Source organism: Bactrocera tryoni, chromosome 2 (assembly GCF_016617805.1).
Source record: "Bactrocera tryoni isolate S06 chromosome 2, CSIRO_BtryS06_freeze2, whole genome shotgun sequence".
Lineage (NCBI taxonomy): Eukaryota > Metazoa > Arthropoda > Insecta > Diptera > Tephritidae > Bactrocera > Bactrocera tryoni.
Window position 1 is genome coordinate 923,543 of NC_052500.1, and position 20,240 is coordinate 943,782.

Sequence of the window (20,240 nt, forward strand, 5' to 3'; positions counted from 1 at the left end):
CTATAGAACAGCATCTTCATCGATCTCTATGTTCTGCTTACAGGTGATATAAGAATTCTACAAAAAGAACGTTCCCATCTTTTAGAGCAACTTGAGGAATGCCCGTCCAGTGGTGATGAAAGTATAGTGAGTCCGCGAAAGCGCATTAAAATCGATCATCATCATTCCATGATCACCAGCAGTGGAATGGTATGTTACAGCATCATTAAAGTTATTTTTTGTTTCACACAGTCCTAACAAATTTTTTGAATACCATGTGTTTAATTGTGAATATTTATTCATTGCAGTCTCAGTCTCATACGTCGGAGACAGGAAATACCGCTGGTGCTCAACATAAAAGTAACCTAAGTTCCAACTGTGATGCCACTGAATATGATATCACGGCAGCCGCCGGTCAACGAAAGAGTGAAGTGCGCCGCCTTTCAGATTCTAATAACCAGACCAGTCTCAAGTACCATCAACATCAGTATCACACACATTCACAATCAATGCAGCCATATCAGCAGCAACTGGTTCGCCGACCGTCCATTGATATAACGGCAACACTGGGAGCTGTTGGCATAGGATCCGTTTCTGCGCGACATGGAAGTGTGAGTAGTACTGGCTCTGGAAGTGATCACCACCATCAAGCATCACTTCCTACCGCAATTGCTTGTAAACGGCGACGAGTCACTGGAAGTAATAGTAATGGAAATAGTAGTACGCTTAATTCATCTGCCTCAAATCTGCTAAGTGGTGTCGTATCCAATAGCATTGGCTGTGGAAACGGTGGTGGTAGTGGCGGTGGCACAATGAGTGACGACCATCAGCAACACAGTACACGAAGTCGTGGCCATCCTTTACATTCCCATCACTCCCACGACGCCAGTGGCGGAGAGAGTGCAGAAGGCTCACGTCCAGGCACTCCACTTTGTGATGAACGCCCCGAAGTATTGCCTAGCGATCCACGGCGTCCGCCCCGTGAATGTCGGCATGAGCCAATGATATTGCCACTTCCGAAATTCGGTATACAGTTTTTTCATCAGCATCGCAATAGTCTAGCAGGGCAAACAATTTCGAACGCTACAAGCCACACCGGCATCAATGTAGGTGGCTACCATCATAATAGTGGCGGATTGCTTTCCTCTTCATCTATGGCAGGGTGCAACAATAATATCAGCACTCACATTTTGTCCAACACAAATGTAAACAGTAGTAGTCATTCTAGTCATAGTGCTCTGCCAACAACGACGACTTTAACAGCGTCATCAGGTTCCTCTACTGTGCCGGGATATCCGTTACATAGTCCATCTAATCGATATTCATCACACTGGCGTCCGCATCAACATCAACATCATCATCATCCGCAGCATAGCCATGGTCATAGTCATCCCGCGCATACACACTATAATCAAACATCAACTGATGTCGTTGGAGCATCGATGGTCAGTCCTTTGCGACCACGATCGCTCAGCTCGAATTCCAGTGATTCCGATGCTCCAGGGCAATTAAGTGGTAGCCCTTCTTTGGAGGAGCGCATAAGAACGCTGGATGAGATGTATGAACGGTGGTCTGGTGGCGGAGGAAATAGTGGTAATAGCGGTGGTAATGGTCCTAATGCTGCTCCGAATGTAGTGAAACGTCATGACTTTGTCAGTCAAGGTGGCCCAACTGCATTTCGGCACGCACATCGCAGTGGCGAACATCATAGTGGGGGCAGTACTTCATCGCGATATAAGTTTCCAGATATCGATGTGTGTGATCTCAAGCCCTCGGAGATCGTTAAATCAGTGTTAGCAAAAAAATCAATATTCGATGATGATTTGCAACGATTGAAGAAGAATCAGTGGTACGAGCCGTCTTCAGACGCCACACAGCTGGCGAAACATATAATTGGAGTTTGCACCTCGCCGGGCCTGCCTAATTTGGCAGCCACGAAGACGCCCGTGGTTGGGTGCAGCTCTACAAACAGTGGAAATACAGCGTTAAACAAATCATCAGGTGTCTTGTTGCAGCGACTAAGCAGTCTTTCGCCCATGAATTCACCACAGGCGTCGATATCCCCATATAACAGCCCATCTCCATCCCCATCTGTGAGCAGTAGTATGACGACAACCATATCTTCGTGCCCGATTAAAGTCGGAACAACGACTGCGACAAGCTGCATTAGTACTATTTTAAGCACAACAAGTGCCAGCAGCATTTCTACAGTTGCTTCCGCTAGCAGTTTGGCAGCTGCCATGAAGGGGTTACAATATCCATTTCCGAGTCATCCACCTTTGCCGAGTACGGCTGCTCCTCTGCCTGCTGCCCAGCCGGCTCCACCTACAGGTCCCGCTCCTTCAGACCCGCCACAACCGAAATCATCTCAAATAGCGATGTCTGATACAAGCAATTTGGATGTGAGTAACACGAGAGCGAAGACAAATTCGATTACTAAAAGTTTGAGTGTACCATGGGCAGCACCTAATACTGATAATGTTGGGAAAAGCGACAGCCGGATTTTGACCAAATCAGTTTCAGTTCCTGGTAGTACAAATGCTGGCACAATGAAGTCCTTGAATACGCACACGGCTAATAACGAAGTGGCGTCTCATGCTATAAGCCGGAGTACCTCATCAACAGCTGTTACTAAAACTAATGAGGAAATGTCCAAAGCTCCGAAGCAACTATCGAATAGTTTGACGGCGATTTCGAAAAAGAACGAGCGCACATCTCACAAACACAATCATCGCAATGAAAATGAGAAACGTTCAGGGCGAAGTGATCGCGCATCGGAAAGGCGGAAAAACTCAACAAACTCTCAACATTCAGGAGTTTCGACGTCTACACCACGAGTTGAAGGAGATTCAAGTGAAAATGAAGCAAACGATAGTAATATTGCTGAAAAAGGTCAAAGGTTAGAATGCGATGATAGGGAGCCTGAAAAGGACAGAGAAAAAGAGAAGTCACACAAAGAGCGTGAGAGAGCTCGTGATAAGGAGCGAGAGCGTCAGGAACGTGAGAGGCGTGAACGAGAAATCCGCAAACAAAAGGAAGAACATGAAGCTCGAGAAAGAAAAGAGTGCGAAGAACGGGAGTTCAAAGAGGCTGAGGATCGACAACGTCGAGAGCTTGAAGAAAGAGAGCAAGAACGTGCATTACTTCGAGAACGGGAGCAAAAGCAACGTGAACGCGAACAACTTGAGCGCGAAGAACGGGAGCGAAAAGAACGTGAGGACAGATTGGAAAATGAGCGTAAGGAAAGGGAAGATCGTGAATGTGAATATAAAGCGAATGATGAGCTATCCGAAAGGCACGAACGAGGAAGAGAAGATGCCGATCATAACGATATTGAGCGTGAAGATCGAGACATTCATAGAGAACATTCGCGAAGAAAGCCAGAACCGACAGATAAGGTTGATAAGGTAGATGAGAACCGATCACATACGCTTAATAAAAATCAATCTGAAAGCGATTTAGCACGGCAGATTAATGACGCCGAATTTCAAAATAACAAAGAAAATTCAATTGATGAACCAAAGAGTCCAGCAACCGTCGAAACTTCTAGTAAACATCGTGGAAGAAAATCGTCACATAACTCTCCAATACGCCTACCAAAACGTCGTCTTAGCTCACAAGATAGTAATCACGGCAATATAAATAGTTACCCTTCCGTAAGTGAGGACCCAGTCAAACGTTTACGGATTGAGACTCAAAACACAAAATCAAATGAGCGACAGCATCAGAAAGAAACGACTCCTGGCTCTGAACACACGACCAAGCACTCAAGCAATAAGCATCAACATCAACGTACATCCAGCCAGTCTACAACGGGTAATATTGGGACATCGGATTCGGTTGTGGTTTCCGGTGAAAAATTGAAGATTAAAGAACATTCGAATAAGCACAGAAGTAGCAAACATCATAGGCATCAGCTACAGCAACATCCAGGCAATCCTAAAGACATTAGTAAGGGTGAATGCGAAGACAATAATATTTCTGCAACCACAGCGTCAACATCTGCGACGGTCATGCCGACAGTGGTAGTTCCGTCAACAGATAAAGTAAATCACCATGAAAACATTTCGGATCAAGAGCTTGAGAGTTCAACAGTTCATTACCTAAGCAGGAATTCGCTTAATTCGAGTGGGGATGAGGGAACGTCTCTTCAACTGTCGAGGTGCGTAGCAAGCGGTAGCCAATACAAGCAACGCGATCACAGTGGTCATCACGTGCGTCATAAAAACAAACGTGATCATCGTGAGAGAAAGCGTCCATCAACTACAGAATCTTTAGTGTCGGCAACCAGCAACCACTTGACTGATGAGGAACTTACGCACAACCCAAGTCGACGAACATCGGTTGCGGGTTCGCACAGCGGCGAATTGACAATACCTATACAGAAATGTAAGCAGGAGAGTCGAAGAAGTTCGGAACGAAAATCTTCTCGTTGTTCAGATGAGGGTCTTATCTTGACACAGTCACATCCTGCACACCATCGACAGGGCAATAACGTGAAAGCAACCCCCTCACGGAGAGTTATCATGAGTTCGGACGACTCCGACGATTCAGACGATCCAACAGATGGTGGGAAGAAACATTCAATTTTCGATATACCTGATGAGGGACCCTATGTTTCAATGTATGATAAGGTAAAAGCTCGTTCCTGTAAGAACATGCAAAAACACGAAGAAGAGAAAAAGATCAAAGCGAAATTTACGCAATTGAAACAGTCACGTGCTAAACGAGAGGAAAAGAAACGTTCAACTAGTTATGAAGGTGATTCAGATTCTGACTTCGAGGATCGCAATCAACGCAGTGGCGGAAGCAGTTCTTACAAATCACGCAATCAAAATAATCTTACATCTTCCTCCGATGACGACGATGCTACAAATATGGCAACTCGACGTCGAAGCTCGCAAGCCTCTTCTCATCCTCATCGCATGTTCTCTGACTCGGACTCAACAACAACTGCTGAAGCAGAAGCACGACGTAACAAGATACATCATAAATTAATGCGACTGTGCGATGATGATGGTGACGACAGTTCCGGCGACGAAATACACGCTAACGCGCGAAAGTCAATGGCATCATCGCCAAGCAAACGAAGCTCCAGCAAAAGAAATTCACATTCAACACGCATAGCATCCGACTCCGAATCTCAGTCACAACCAGGTGTAGAGATAAAAATCAAACAGGAGCTGACTGACGAGGAACATTGTGATAATAAATTCAAAATGCAGATAAAATCAGAAATCCTGCCATCAGAAATGACGGCAGAATCAGATGATGTTAAACCAAAAGAACCTTATATTAAAACAGAAGACGAATCGAACGCAGGGTCTATCGAAATTAAAAAGGAGTATAAACATTTTACTGGTAATTCAGTGATTGAGAATCCTGATTATGAACTGACCTTGGAGCATTTATCAACTAAATCGTCCTTGAAAGTTCAGCAACAATGTTCGCCCGAAACCCGTAAGAAGCACAAAAAAAGCAAGAAACGTCAGAAGAATAATCTTCCGATGCCAAATGCTCCAACAGCACACAGTATTGTGGAAGCGAAAAATGTGTTGGTTACCCTTACACCGGGCTCTTTTCAGATGATGAATTTTATGAGCACCCCGGAAAGTAAAGTAAAACCTTTACTGTCACCGTCGTATGATCCATTTGATGAATTGAAACGTGAATGTTCGTCGCTGTCCACAACAATTACCCATGCAAACAATGGCGCAAATGAATTGTCCGTATGCGAGAAGAAACGTCACAAGGAACGTAAGGAGAAAAAGCGGGAAAAAATGCGTAATATGAGTGATGGCGGGGGCAGCATTGATTCAGATAAGTTGTCCAAAGAAGAGCGCCATCGGTTGAAGAAATCGAAAAAGTCGAAGAGCCTCGATACCACGAGAATGATATGTTCTGATGGCAGTATAGTAAAAGCAAATTTAGCGGCGTCTATTTTGACAGTACCGGTGGCTATTACACAATCAGTTCCAACAACTCCACTTGTTGCATCACACACAGAGCCGATGACACAGGCAGCCAACCTTCCAACGACAACATCCAAGCGTGGTGAAAAGATGGAAGATATTTTTGGGCCAATATCGGATGAAGAGTCCCAGTTTACCGATGCTGAGGGTAAAGAATTGTCATCTAACTTTTCGGTTGATACAAATTATGGTGGACTTTTGACATCGTCAAGCAACATAACCGGACCGGTAGTTTCGGCAGCACTGAACCCCTACAAGCAGGATCCACTTACACCAAAATCACACACAGTTGAAGAGAATGAAGAGAATAAGCAGAAGGCACCTGCGTTTATTGGAGATGGTGGGGAACATATAGACCGAGAACGCCACAGGAAAGAAAAACGCGAAAGACGACGGAAAGAGCGTGAGAAGTCGCGTGAACAACATGCTCTCTCAGCGTTGCAATCGCGAAAACAGCATCACATTGATGACGAGAACAGTGTTGATCTTGACGAGGCTGGTCGTGCTCTAGAAGCACAACTGATGGAAGATTCCGATAACAAACCAACTGAAGATGCCACACCCTCTACCGCTACAACTTACCGCAGTGATATGACTGATGTATTTCGGTTTTCTGATGGTGATGAAAATTCTCTCGACTCGAATATCCCGCGTAGAGACAAATCAGATGTCCATGAAACTAACGCTTCAATCCACACCCAACCAATGGGAGTCGCCACAAGCACAACTTCTGCAACGCTAGTACATATGAAGAACAAGGAGAAAAAGAAAAAGAAGAAACGGTCGAAAGAAGAAAGGCATCATCATCAACGACGCGAGTCGAATGCTTCAGCGAGTTCTAACCAACATCATCCACCGCCACAAGAACCGCAGCAACAACTGCCATCACAAACAGCTTCGTTGCAATCACAGCATTCCGTTATGTCACCACCATCAAAACTTTCTATTGATATATTGGCAGCAAATGCAAAGCAAACGCAGAATTTAGAGAATCAAATGGATAAAGATGAGAGTGGAGAAAATTCATCAGCTCTCACACATTCGCCAATCTGTAAACCGTCACCCAGTTTACCTTGTTTAACTGATGACGACATTGATTTAGGTGTGTCATCGATTATACAAACAACACAATCTACCAATGACATGCTGACCCTATCACCTATGCGCGAAAAGAAGCTGATAAGTCCGATACCTAATACGCCTACCACAAACACTACTCCATTTGTGAATGATAAGTCTCAATCTAGCGCTTATGATCCAACTACTTCTCCAGTAAGTTCGCTGACGTCGGCGACAGCTGCCGCTTCGTCCACACCAACGACAACTAGTGCGCCTGATATGGCTAGTTTGGCGACTGCATCCATCGAATCAAACTGTGCCACCTCTACCATAAGCACACCAACTACAACAAAAAAGAAACCAGAAATATTTATACCTGGTTTTGATGGTAATTTGGATGAGCAGATAAGTGAGTCGGCTGTAAAATCTATATCTGTCGAATTTAATTCCTCGATATTAGATTCAAATGCCGATGAACCGAAAATTCCAGTAGAGTCCCCTCCTGACCTTGCCCCAAAACATATGGACAAAACAGAAGACTCGAAGTCAAGAGTAACGATCTCTCAGGAAGAGACAGAAAGTGCTGTGTCTGCATTATTGGGTGAAAGCTTTGGCAATTCCTCCAATATTGATTACTCGTTCCAAGATGACCCACTTGAGGATGATTTAGCTGTGGTTGATAGTGTCAATGTCGACGCTTCTGAGCCAGATGAAGAAGCCGCTATTGCTGCGAAGGCTATTGAGACAACTATTGAACCTTTGCAACCAGAAGAAGATGCCGAGGAAGTGAACAAGGCCGTACAAAGTCTTAGTACCGAAGAGATGGATGTCAAAGTTGATACACCGCAATCCGAGCGTGGTCTTCAAATCGATACTGATACGGAGGAGAACGCAGATGAAGCTGATAGTAGCGGAGCAAGTTTGAAAATTGATGAGTCCGTAACATCCGGTGATGTATCAGACGAGTTAGCTGATAAAGAAAGTAAGTGGCATGAACATCCTATTATGAAACCAAAATTGTTCTATGAAATTGTTTTATTTAATTTTTTAGAAAAAACAAGTCCATTCCGTACAGACGCTCCAGAAGACCAGAATGAACCCTGCTCAGTCATTACAAAAGTGGAAACAAGTTCTCAACCTAGTGAAAAATCAGTCAAAGCGAACTTGGCTCCAACAATCAAACTAGAACCCCCAACTATAAGTAACTTGGTCCAACCGGCTGTACAGCCCGTGAAATCTGTACTGCCATCTATGATCAGTCTACAGCCATCCACATCTACGGTTGTCGATGCAGTGCAAGATAGGTCAAGAGCAGTTGTGGCGACACCATTTGCGGAAAACAAGACAAGCTCTATTTCTTCCGCTACAACATCTTTTACCACGACTGTACAATCATCAGTAACCACGAATATTAGTTCGTTATGCACTCCACCTATATCCGTACCACAAGAGAAGAGACCGTTCGTTGTTACTACATTGCCGAATGCGCTTATCACGCCGCCCACCATAAGCATTCCGGAACCGCCAACCCATTTCGCCATACCACATCTACTGATTTCCCCCAGGAATGGTGGTAGTGGTACAACGTCAACGCCGGGTGAACATCAAGTTCTTCTCTCACCTAAAGCTCAACAGAAACAGCAATCAACGCAAATGGTAGGTCATCCGATGCCTGCTTACACGATCAACGTACGTTCGCCGTCTCCACTCAGTCCACAGAAACATAACCCGTCTAGAGGTAGTACACCTACGCGACAAATGAGCCCCACTGCTGTAACAATTGCATCACCAGTGCCAACAGCAAAAGTCCAGCAACAGCCATTGTTGTTGCACGTTAGCGGACAACGTTCATCTTCATTGCATCAACAACAGCAACTACAGTCGCATGTGCTGCAGTATTCGCCCAACGCAAGTTCACAATCTCCCAATTTGTCAGGAAGTCCTGTTACTTCTGCTCAACAATCAGCTACGGGTGTTGGCAACAATACCAATAAGATCAATACTGTACATTCGCCACACCAAATTCAGAGTATAGACAGTAGTTGTGTCGCGGCAAGTAACAAGAATCCCAGTTCGTCGCCAACTCCAGTTAGCGTGAATGTGACAAACGCTCGTAATCAGTCTTCGCAATTATCGGCCATGCAACCATTGACTGTGCAGAAAGTGCCACAACTGCCCGCTCATCCCACCATCATTAGCAAAGTGGTGAGCGTGAAGCCCCAGCAGGCACAACAGTCATTGATGTCGCCGCCACTACAGTCTGGGCAGGCTAGCGCCAAGACGGCCTATACGACAACTCATCAGCCGACAACTGCCGTTCAACAACAGCAACAACAGCAGACCATACAAACACAACAGGCACAGCAACAGCGGAATTCAACGCAAATTATTCAGTCAATGTCGAAAGCACCGAATTATCAGCAGCATTCGCAGCCACAATCGCAACCACAATCACAGCCGCAGCAATCACCAAAGTATGCGCAACAGCAACACTTACTGCAACAACAAAGACAGCAGATACAGCAGCAGCAGCAGCAACAACGACAACAACACCATCAGCAAATGCAACAACAAATATTACAGCAGCAGCAGCAGCAGCAACAGCAACAGCAGCAACAGCAATTAATACAAATGCAAAAATTGCAGCATCAACAGCAACAACAACAAAATAAGCACATTCCATCACAGGTAACGGTGCAGCAACAACAACAGCAACCGCGGCAGCGAATTTTGCCTCCAAACCACCAAAATATACAGCAAAATCAAACACCACAACAATTTCAGCAGCACCAACAAATTCCACTGAATCGTCAAGCGGTAAGCCCTCCAAATACCACACCAACTCCCACGCATCAAAATTTGGTAATATTACGTTCACAACAGCCAGCCATTTCTGGCCCAACATCTGTGAGCAATTTATCGCAAAATGTTGTACCATGCCCTGTGCAAAGCGCACAAAAACAGGAGCAACTGACGACATCTGCGCCCGTGCAACAGCAAACACTAAATCCAATGAGCGTTGCTGGAATGCAGTATATTCCTCAAATGCAGTCCCCAATTCCGCAGAGCTCCAGCAATCTACAGCTGTCGGCTCCACCTTCATCTCCGGCTTCTCTAGAAACTGCCAAACAGGCAATAACTACAGCAAATACGTCGGTGCTTCAGTCAAATGCACAAAAGATCCCATATATTGTTGATATTAAACCACCAGTATCAGCTCCAACACCGACATCGCCGTCGGTATCTACAACGGCAGCAAAACAAATTCATACAATCGATATGAATAAACAAGCACAGAAATCTTTGCCGGCGGCAGCTCATGAGAAGCCAGTGGAAAAGGTGGTAGAAAATGTGTCTGTAATCTGCAGTGTTGAAGGCAACGTGGGTGTTGAGAAGACAACATTCAACACAGTTACTCAGCAGAAACGAGATCTTTCGATGCCTGCGCTTAACGCCGACGAAGCTACAATCTCTATTGGTACTGTAAAAGCACTAGATTCGGTTATAAAGAAAGTTGATGTGCCCGAAAATAAAAATATACACAGCTTGCCTACCATTCCTCAGCACACGGAAGTCGATGCGAAGCCCGACAAACCATCCGCTTCCATGCCGATTAAAAACCAACAAGCTGCGAATATAACTGAGGTAAACAGCAGTATACGTTCAACGTCGGTTGCTGATGAAGTTACCAAAACTGGTAATCCATCAATAGGTCAAAGTGGAATTAATAATGTTTCGACGGAACATACGAATCTAATTTCTTCAGATTTGGTAACTCCCATTTCTGCAACCTCTGGCACAGATCACGAAACTGAAGACGAAACCGAAACGAAGCAGTCAACTGTAATGACTGAAGGCCCTATCGGCTTGGGTCGACTAGGTGTAAGCACACGTGGAGGTACTGCAAAACGCGGTCGTCAGCCACGGGGTGGAAAGAAGCATGCCGGTGGTGCTGTAACTTCAATTTTACCGTCTCAGTTGGTAGCTACTTCTAATGAGATATCTGGAGTACAGACACGTTTACGTAAACCAGCAACAGTAACGCCGGTAATGCGTGGACGGAAAGGACGTCCACCACGTAACTTTTTGCTACAGCAACAGCAACAACAGCAACAATCTCCCCAGATGCATTTGGCCAGCGAAACATTCGACACAGCTAGCACTGGTAAGAAGGCGCCTCCACAGCAACGGAATGCTGCGGCAATAACAAGAACCCCGTCAGCTGTGGCTGGTGACTCGGATGTTTACGAATTTCATGATGATTCTGGTGAAGAATCGAAAGTTGCACAAGATAACGTGCATTCGGTGGGTAGTCCAAGTGGAAGTGATGTTAGACCGCGTTTGATTTTGACTATCAAACCGGGCCAAACTGCTCCAATCGTAAAAGCCAGCGAGAAACCCAACTTGACTGTTGCGGATGATGTGTCTGCTACAACAATGGTTTCGACACCGCTTCAACAGCAACAAGCAACTGTTAAAGTGACGCCAACAGTTCAATCTGAGCCGAGGGAGAGCAGCAAATGCAAAAACCAAACATCTGCAACCGTACTTACGCCATCTTCAACCGCGCAACTAACTCAGTTACCAGATATGCCCACTATGGAAGTAATCCAAGTTCCTTCTATATCTGCAACTACGACCGGGACAATGGCCCCATCTGGATCAGTACCAACTTCACAGAAAATGGGACATCCGCAGCCACTACATGCAATACCTTCATCATCCGCAAATTCAATGGATTCAGGCAGCATAACCGCGGCGAACACTAGGAAATCGCGGCGATTGCAAGAGAAAGACCGCTGTACCATTGACGACGTCATTGAAGATGTAGTGCGGAATACCATAACCGCGGGGTTGTTGCAGAAAGGCGCACAAACTCCGCCCAGACGCTCTGGACGCAACGCATCGCACGTCGCTTCGAAAAAGGATGCAGGAATGGAAACCCCACCTTCATCGCCAGCGACGGTGCGTCCTCGACGTTCAAAGGATCGGAAAGAGAGCACTGAACATACCAACGCCTTGAATGATCTATCTTCGAGTGATACAGATGAACAACATAAAAGGATAATCACAGCACCATCGAAGCAAGAGGAAGAAGTAGTGTTGCCTGTCAGTACGAGTAGTGTAACAAATACACCCAGTTCCGCGGCATTACAAGTAACTCTTGTATCTGCAGCACCAACAGTAACAACAGCGCCGATATCACAACAATCTATACCAGTACCCTCAAAAACAGTTGCATCCACGCATATTCATGCACAGACCATAACGCATGGAGAAAAGCAATCTCTGCCAATGCCGCAACAACTACATCACATTATGCCGCAGCATCCGAAAAAGAAAGCGCTTGCCGCAGCGGAGATAGAGTCGTTCGTTGCCGTCAATAGTGTTTCGAAAAGTAATAATCCATCTACCACGTCATTGTCCAGCATTGACATACCTGCAAGTCACTCATCTGCTCCAACGACACAGAAAAGAAGTGGTGGAACCGCCGATATGGTAAGTAAAGCACTTGTCGACCCAGTAACGGGACTAATCAGCGGCAATTTGCAGCATGGCAAGGATGGCAACCTACCAGGTACAACAGCAGTAGCAGCAGCAGCAGCAACATTGGCCACTATGCATAAAACGCCTTTGGACACGAAGAAAATAGTACAGGCGGCTATTGCGGCGGCTACAGCAGAGAACACAACGCAATCAAGCGATGTTCGTGGTACAGCCGCGTTGCTAACTAAAGCAGCGACCAGTACAAACATTTTGCAAACATCGCAAATGGTTGCGCAAACCGTTACGGTTTCTGCTTCCAATACAGTTCCTCATATTTCTTCCACAAAGTCATTGCCAGTTGAAGGTTCTACCAAAGTGTTGACTACTCCCATATCCCTTTTGAACAAATCTGCTGTGAGTGTGGTCGTAAAGACAACAACAACACCTGTTATCATAAAACAACAAATTGTGCAGCCCCAAACAACTATAAAACCTACGATTTCGGCTAATAGCAAACAGTCAATTGTTGTGCAGCAGAGTCCGGTGGTTATGCACGCCCAGCCATCAAATGTTCGCCCGCCCACTCTAAAAGCACATGTGCTTAACAGCCAGAAAACATTGCAGCAGCACCAACAGCAACAGCACCAGCAACAACATCAGCAGCAACAATTGGCACAGTCACACCATATTGTGTCGCAGACGCAGCAACCAACGCCACCTGCAATACATCAACAGCAGGCGAAACATATTTTGGTAACCAATTCGAATCACTCGATCGGATCTAATGTAATAACGACCCGTCATGCGGTGCAGCAGCAGCAGCAGCTTTCACTTCCGCCTCCGCAACAGCTGCTCGTAAATATTCCACCGCCGAACTCTCCGCAAGTGGCAACGAATATAAACTCACCGCAGTTGCATCATCAGCAACAACAACAACAGCATCAGCAACAACAATCACAACAGCATCAACAACAGTCCTCCCAACAACCGGCTCAACAGACGCTCGTAATCAAGCAAGGCCAACCGACCAATGCAGGTCAATTGCCGTCCCAGCAAACAGTCCATGTTGTCAGCTTGAAGGATCCGGTTGGTCCTCAAGTTGGGGAAGTTCCGTCAGGAGTACAGCACCAGCAACAACAGGCAATGCAAGGCGGTAAAACACCACAACATGTAGGAACGTATGCAACGTCCTTACCTCAACAACCACAGTCGCAACAGCAACAGCAACAGCAGCATCAACACCAACAACCTCAGATAACTGTGCTAACACCACAGCAACAGCACCAGCTTATTAAACAGCATCAACAACAGCAACAACAACAGCAGCAACAACAAACTGTGCTTCAACCACCTGTTAGTATATCAATGGTCACTCAACAGCAGCAACAACAACAACAACAGCAAAGTCCTCACGTTCAGTTACCACACGGCGTGACGGCAGTACACCATCAAGGTCGTAACAAAATGCAGTCTCAACAACAACCACAACAGCAACAAACATCTCCGCTTGTAATACAACCAAGTGGCATTATGGGTCTACAACACCCGACGATGCTGCTGCAAACCAAACCACCAACACATCTACAAGCGCAGCAAGCCCATCAGCAGTTGACGGCATCACCACCCTTGCAAGCTGGTGCCCTTCCGGTTGTTAGTGGTGCTAAACCCACTATCACTGCTATGCAAACACTGCAAGCGCAGGGAGTGCAAATATTGGCCAGCAGTGTGACAAGCCCACCGCCATCGACGCTCAAACAGACTACACCACAGCAACAACAGCATCCGCACAATAGTGCCAACGTACCAGGTAATTTTTTTAGCTAACACTCAAGCTGTCCTTCACCCTTTCACTTTAATCAAAACTATACCATATTAACTTTTCCATCATTTCCTTTCGTAGGCGTTAGCAGCATACGCACCAGCATTCCAACGTTAAGCCCTCAGAGCCAAACTCGTGTTACGCCGCTACTTTTGCCGACTGGTATGACCATGCCGCCATTTGAATCCAACATGGTAAGTTCCACCGCATAATTGCCTTTTAATTTTACGAATTTAGTTGATTAAGTTAAAGTTCCGAGCCAACACTAACGTTTTGAATACATTCAAACCTACATGAATGCGTAAGTGAAAACTCATTAAACATTGATTGTAAAGATTAGCTTTATGTACCTAAGTAGATATAGATAGTTAAGTAGTAACCGCGGTTCCTTCTTTATCATATTTCTTCGGTGGACGCAGCACGACATTGGCACCTATTGTACAAGTTCTTCTGGTTCGCGTGCAACAAAAAGTCCACCACCCGCGCACCAACAGGCTTCGCCCATAACTCCGGTAAAATGGACTTCTTTCTTTTGTATATTTTAACCCTGTCTGTTATGATTTCAAGATTTAATTGCCTTAATTTGTATACTTTTGAGCGCAAATAATGACTATTGTACTTTCGATTCACAGAGCGAATCTAGTTTTCCTGTGGGTGGTATACGAGGAGTACCGGCACGTGACTCGTTTATCATCTACCAGCACATCTTAAGGAATCAACAGGAAACAATGAACGCATCAATACGTGGTGAATTTGATGACAAAATGCTCGGTGGAAGCCCGCCACTAGAGCTGCGCCGACCAGGTAGCGTGCCACGCACCGTTGCCGTGCCACACGGCTTACAGAGTCCCCAAGATCGTGCAACGGGTAAGTTCATATCGCCTAACCTAAGTTCATCAATCATTTGTTTAAGTACGAGAGTTGACAAATGCATGAAATCCTTTAACAGATTCGCCGCAAGTAGCACAAGTGTATGTACATAACACCCGTTTGGCACACCCACATTACACCGAGCGATCATTCTACGAGGCGGGCCGGCAATTGCCCATTGAGCCACCGCCTGCTCATCGATCAGTTGCAGCGCATAGCGTAGTGGGTCCACCAATGCCGGTAGCTGTACCTCCACCCGGCGCCGGAACATCGAGCCCATTCGTTGCTGCACCAACGGCACAGTTGTCAACGTCGACACCGAACGTTGGAGGTGGCAATGTGAATGTGCCTCCGCCAGCAACAGCAGTTGCACATTTACACCCCGCTCAATTGATGGAGCATGAACGGGAACAAAGGGAGCAACGCGAACGAGAAGTACAGCGTGAAAAGGAACGCATAGCCATGACAAGTAAGAACTAAATAATCTCAATATTTTATGAGAATACATAATTACGATATAATTTACTCTAGACTCCAATATGGATAACTTGCCAGTTGGACAGCAGACAGCAGTGCAAGTGAGAAACATGCAAGTTGCGACACCGCCTCACGCCAATCCCCCTGTGGCCCAGCCACCAGCGGCCGACTCGCTACTCACGTTGCTGCAACGCTATCCAGTCATGTGGCAAGGACTTTTAGCACTGAAGACGGATCAGGCCGCTGTACAAATGCACTTCGTATTCGGAAACCCACTTGTGGCGCGCGCTTCGCTGCCCTGCAATCGCGACGGCAGCACTCCACCACTACGCATAGCCCAGCGCATGCGGCTGGAACAGACACAGCTAGAAGGTGTGGCCAAAAAGATGCAGGTAAGTTGAAACTCAACCACATATTGACACGTGCACACTCCAATAGCAACAATAATAGTAATAGCAAGTTACAATGTTTTTAACTTTTCAAATGATCTTATTTTACAGTATGAAAATGAGCATTGCATGCTTTTGGCTCTACCTTGTGGGCGTGATCACGCCGATGTCCTGCAGCATTCGCGAAACTTGCAAACCGGTTTTATTACCTACTTGCAGCAGAAAATGGCTGCGGGTATAGTGAATATTCCAGTACCAGGCAGTGAACAAGCGGCATATGTTGTGCATATATTTCCATCATGCGACTTTGCCAACGAGAACTTGGAGCGGGCTGCGCCTGATTTGAAGAACCGAGTCGCAGAGATTGCCCATTTGCTAATAGTAATCGCAACTGTCTAAACGGCCACTCACACACAAAAGAGCCTTAAACAGGCTTGAATCAAGTGGCATGTTCAACTGCCGCACCTCGCTTGACAGAATCATACAAAGAAGGTCCGAGACATTTATGTTTTAAACACAAACTCTCCGCAACAAATATGACCAAAAGAAATAATTAAAAACGAAATATACAATGTCGCGAAAACTGAATACATACATACATGCTCATATTGCGAAGGAAGAGTTTTCTAGCAGAAGCAAAACGTTCACAAAAATTCACGAGTGAATGCGAAGAATAAAGTGAAAATATTGCCAGATCATTATGCATGCGATGCAACAAAGATGTATGTATTGGTTAAAATGTATCTAAAAATCGTGTACATACAATAAGAAACGACATGAAAAACTCACTAACGCCACTGACAAATGCTCAAGCTGGCGCAATGTCAACGGCTCCCACTTGACACACCATATATGAGAGCAAGCAAGCAAAGCCCATATAATATTACGGAAGTGCGTGCAAATATTCCAAAAGAGGTATTCGTAATTCACGCACTCAACTAAAAACACACAGAAAAATGAAGCAAAAAACGTCAATAATACAAAACAAAAAAGTATATGAACTTGTTAAAAATGTATAGAAAATTTATTTTTATGCTTTTAAGCAAATTGTTATAAGCTTTGTGAATACCTCTTTAGTTTTTGTCTAATTAATTATAAATCATACATTTATTTGTTTTTGACACCGCAATAGTTTTACGGGTAAAAATTTCCTTAGTGTTTTCGTAGTGCAGAATGGAAAAAAGTATGAAATAATTATAATAATTTTAGTGCGAGTGAAACATTAAACTAATTTTATGGATATCAACAATGAAATTCGTAATTTATATATTTGATCTCAAACTAAAGAAAAGTTTTACATCTTAGTTTTTGCTTTATTTCCAACAACAGTAATTAGCAGGCAAAGCATATGGAAATTTCATGTTTCCATTTTTGTTTTTAAATCACTTAAAACAGAAATGACTACAATATGCCTTGTCTATGTATATGTGTGCATAACAATCAAAAAAGGAGCAAAACTGACGTCTAGCACATGACCATTTCTTGAAAATTCCAGTCCCAACTAAAAATCGGAATTGATGGGCTTGAGTTTATAAGATTGTGTACAATTCCCTTGAGGCGGAGTGTGTATAGTGAGTGGGATTGAAAGGCACTCTTATGAATTCAAGCAAGCATTAAATATATGTTGGGGCTATGCTTAGCCGAAAGCGTTGACTCAATGGAGATGCAATTTCTCCACGCCGTTTGCTATTAGTAAACGCTTGAATATGTATTTTCTAAGCAAGTTTCAATCCGGAATACACGAACTTGTTATGTGCGAATGTGTGTTTATGTTTATGATTAATTTACTAACAATTATGAGGTTCTGAGAATGCCCTTAGATGCTTGTTACAATGTAAGTTCAAATACCAAAAACAGAAAAACATAAGGGAAACTAAAACTAATACTGAAAAAGCTGCTTGTAGTCTTACATACATCCATACATAATATAAATATCCTTTAAGAAATACAAATGCGCAATTATGCAACAGCTTAAATTTACTTAAAGCTCCTTTGTAGACCTCCAAAGGTTCCAGTGAATTACTTAGCTTTTACGCTCATTGCAAAGTAATGTATTTAAAATTTTCACTTGTGAGGTCTTTCGTTTCGTTAGCCGCATTTCGTTGTCTTATAAATTGTTACTGAAAAGAAAATAAGAAAAAAGTTCCCATTTCACTAACTTTATCTAATTTCATCACTGCCATTTATGATATACAATTACATTCGTTTAGGATGCACAATTATCTCTTGTAAGGCGCACAATTTTGTTTGTTTGCCGTAACAGGTAATCTTCTGTGCCTTGTGAAGAATTCCTAGAGAGTGCTCCAATAGCATGAATATATCAATATGTATATATGTATTTGGCGTTTTCCCGTGCTTGCTGTTGGAGTAGTTTCTACAAACCAATGTGTGTTTTCAACCGGATTCGACGTCTGTTTTGCTTCCCATTTTGTATTGTTGTCAGCTTGTTTGCATAAAACGTTTTGTTTATTATTCAACTTTTAGCTTTATTTCACTTTTCGTTTGATCTAATTGGAAATCTATCACGAGGAAAAAGTAAAAAAAATGTACATATATAAAATTAAAAAATAATAGTAATAATAATAATAATAATAAAAAGTAGCAATAAGATAATCCTGGCGGGATTGTATAATATAACATGTCTACCCTTTCCCACTTTTATTAATTGTATCTTTGGTAATGAATAACGTTGTAAAATATTAATATAGAGTGTAAATTATCTACATATGATATATACAAACATACATATATATATGTATATATATATATATACATATATGCATATATATGCATACATATAAATTATTATTAGTAATATTAAGCGTTGATGTAACTAATTATTTACGAGATAATAGTAGTAGTGTCTATTAAATAAAATACACATAAATAAGTATGTTAAATTAATGTACAGTTATTAATAAAATTAGTTTTTATTATAGTTTTAGAACAAATGAAAATCATTAATTGCAAAGCACCCAAAGTTGCGTTTGTCAAATAAATACAAAAAAGGTAAAAAAAAATGAATTAAATGAAATAAAAAGGATACTGTAATATCTAGTAGTAAAGAATGAACCGAGCTGTAGATGCGAAAACAAGTTAATAAAGTTAGTGTATAATATTAAAATTAGTATATGTATATTTATACATATATGTACATATACATATACATATATGAATATTATAACGGAAGTGCGTAAGTGAAGAAATTTTGCACTCGCCCTACTGCATAAAAAAACAAATATACAAAAATAAAATATAAATTATATACATACTTGCATAAATAATTTAAAAAATATAAACTAAATAAGTTTCAATATTATCAATACATACATACGTTTTAAGTTGTAACATGCAAAGAGTTTCTCTTTTTAGTTTTATAAACAAAGAAACTACAAGGAAATACAATAATAAATTTTCTGTTATTTTTTTCTTACAACAAATTAAATAAACATTTTATTTTTTGATTTTGACTAGACGAGTGTACACTTTTGAAAATATTACGTAGTGCTCTTTCACAGCTTTCTTCGGAATGACTGACATTTATTTTAGGTTTCTCAATCCTTCTTCATTCACGTAGCAAAATGTCGATTTCCTGTTTATCACCCACTTATAATGTTCTTAGTTGAAAACAAATGAGGTTCTGAACGTTTTCGCATTTATTAAAGAGTTTCACAGCGATTTGAGATTTTCTTTTGTTTATTGCCTCTAGAAGTTTTCGTTATTTGTCTGTCATTCCTTTGCAGCTGGTCACGTCAGGAGTGTAAGGGCGGGCAAAATTCAGCTGCACAAACTCCCATTGCAAAACCTCGAAAAAAAACTACATTATGCATTCGACAAATGTCTGATGTACACCAACGTCGGATGATTGTATTCGCATAAATAAGAAAGACTAGGATTCCTAAGCAGAAGTGCAGGCGGCATGTGTATGTGTGGGAGTTGAATAATAATCGTAATAGTAAAATAAATCTAAAAATTATTGTATTATAATAGTTATGACCAATGCGAAAGAGAAATATTCCCTACTCATTAAATGAAGAAAAATAGCAAAATTTCAGACTATAAGTGTAATTGTTAAAAGGTTTAGAAACATATATAGAAAATACTTGAAAAGTGAAAAATACTTACGAATATAATCAACAACCAACCACTTAACCGGTTCTGGTTTGGAACTGGAAGTATCTAAATTCA

General features: G+C 42.9%; 1 protein-coding gene across 11 annotated transcripts in view; it reads left to right on the plus strand.

The window, feature by feature from the left end:
• Window positions 1–19,856, plus strand: part of LOC120767536 (protein split ends) — a 62,722-nt gene extending 42,866 nt beyond the window's left edge. For 9 of the 11 annotated variants that reach the window (XM_040093629.1, XM_040093639.1, XM_040093637.1 and 6 more), the window contains 9 exons: window positions 44–189; window positions 288–7,992; window positions 8,062–14,304; window positions 14,398–14,510; window positions 14,736–14,828; window positions 14,949–15,183; window positions 15,266–15,655; window positions 15,718–16,055; window positions 16,164–19,856. In XM_040093629.1, coding sequence (XP_039949563.1) covers window positions 44–189; window positions 288–7,992; window positions 8,062–14,304; window positions 14,398–14,510; window positions 14,736–14,828; window positions 14,949–15,183; window positions 15,266–15,655; window positions 15,718–16,055; window positions 16,164–16,451 — 15,551 coding nt within the window. In that variant the 3' untranslated portion in view covers window positions 16,452–19,856. The remainder of the gene's footprint in view (window positions 1–43; window positions 190–287; window positions 7,993–8,061; window positions 14,305–14,397; window positions 14,511–14,735; window positions 14,829–14,948; window positions 15,184–15,265; window positions 15,656–15,717; window positions 16,056–16,163) is intronic. The other 2 variants (XM_040093633.1, XM_040093636.1) reach the window with 2 other exon arrangements.
• Window positions 19,857–20,240: the final 384 nt, after the last annotated feature.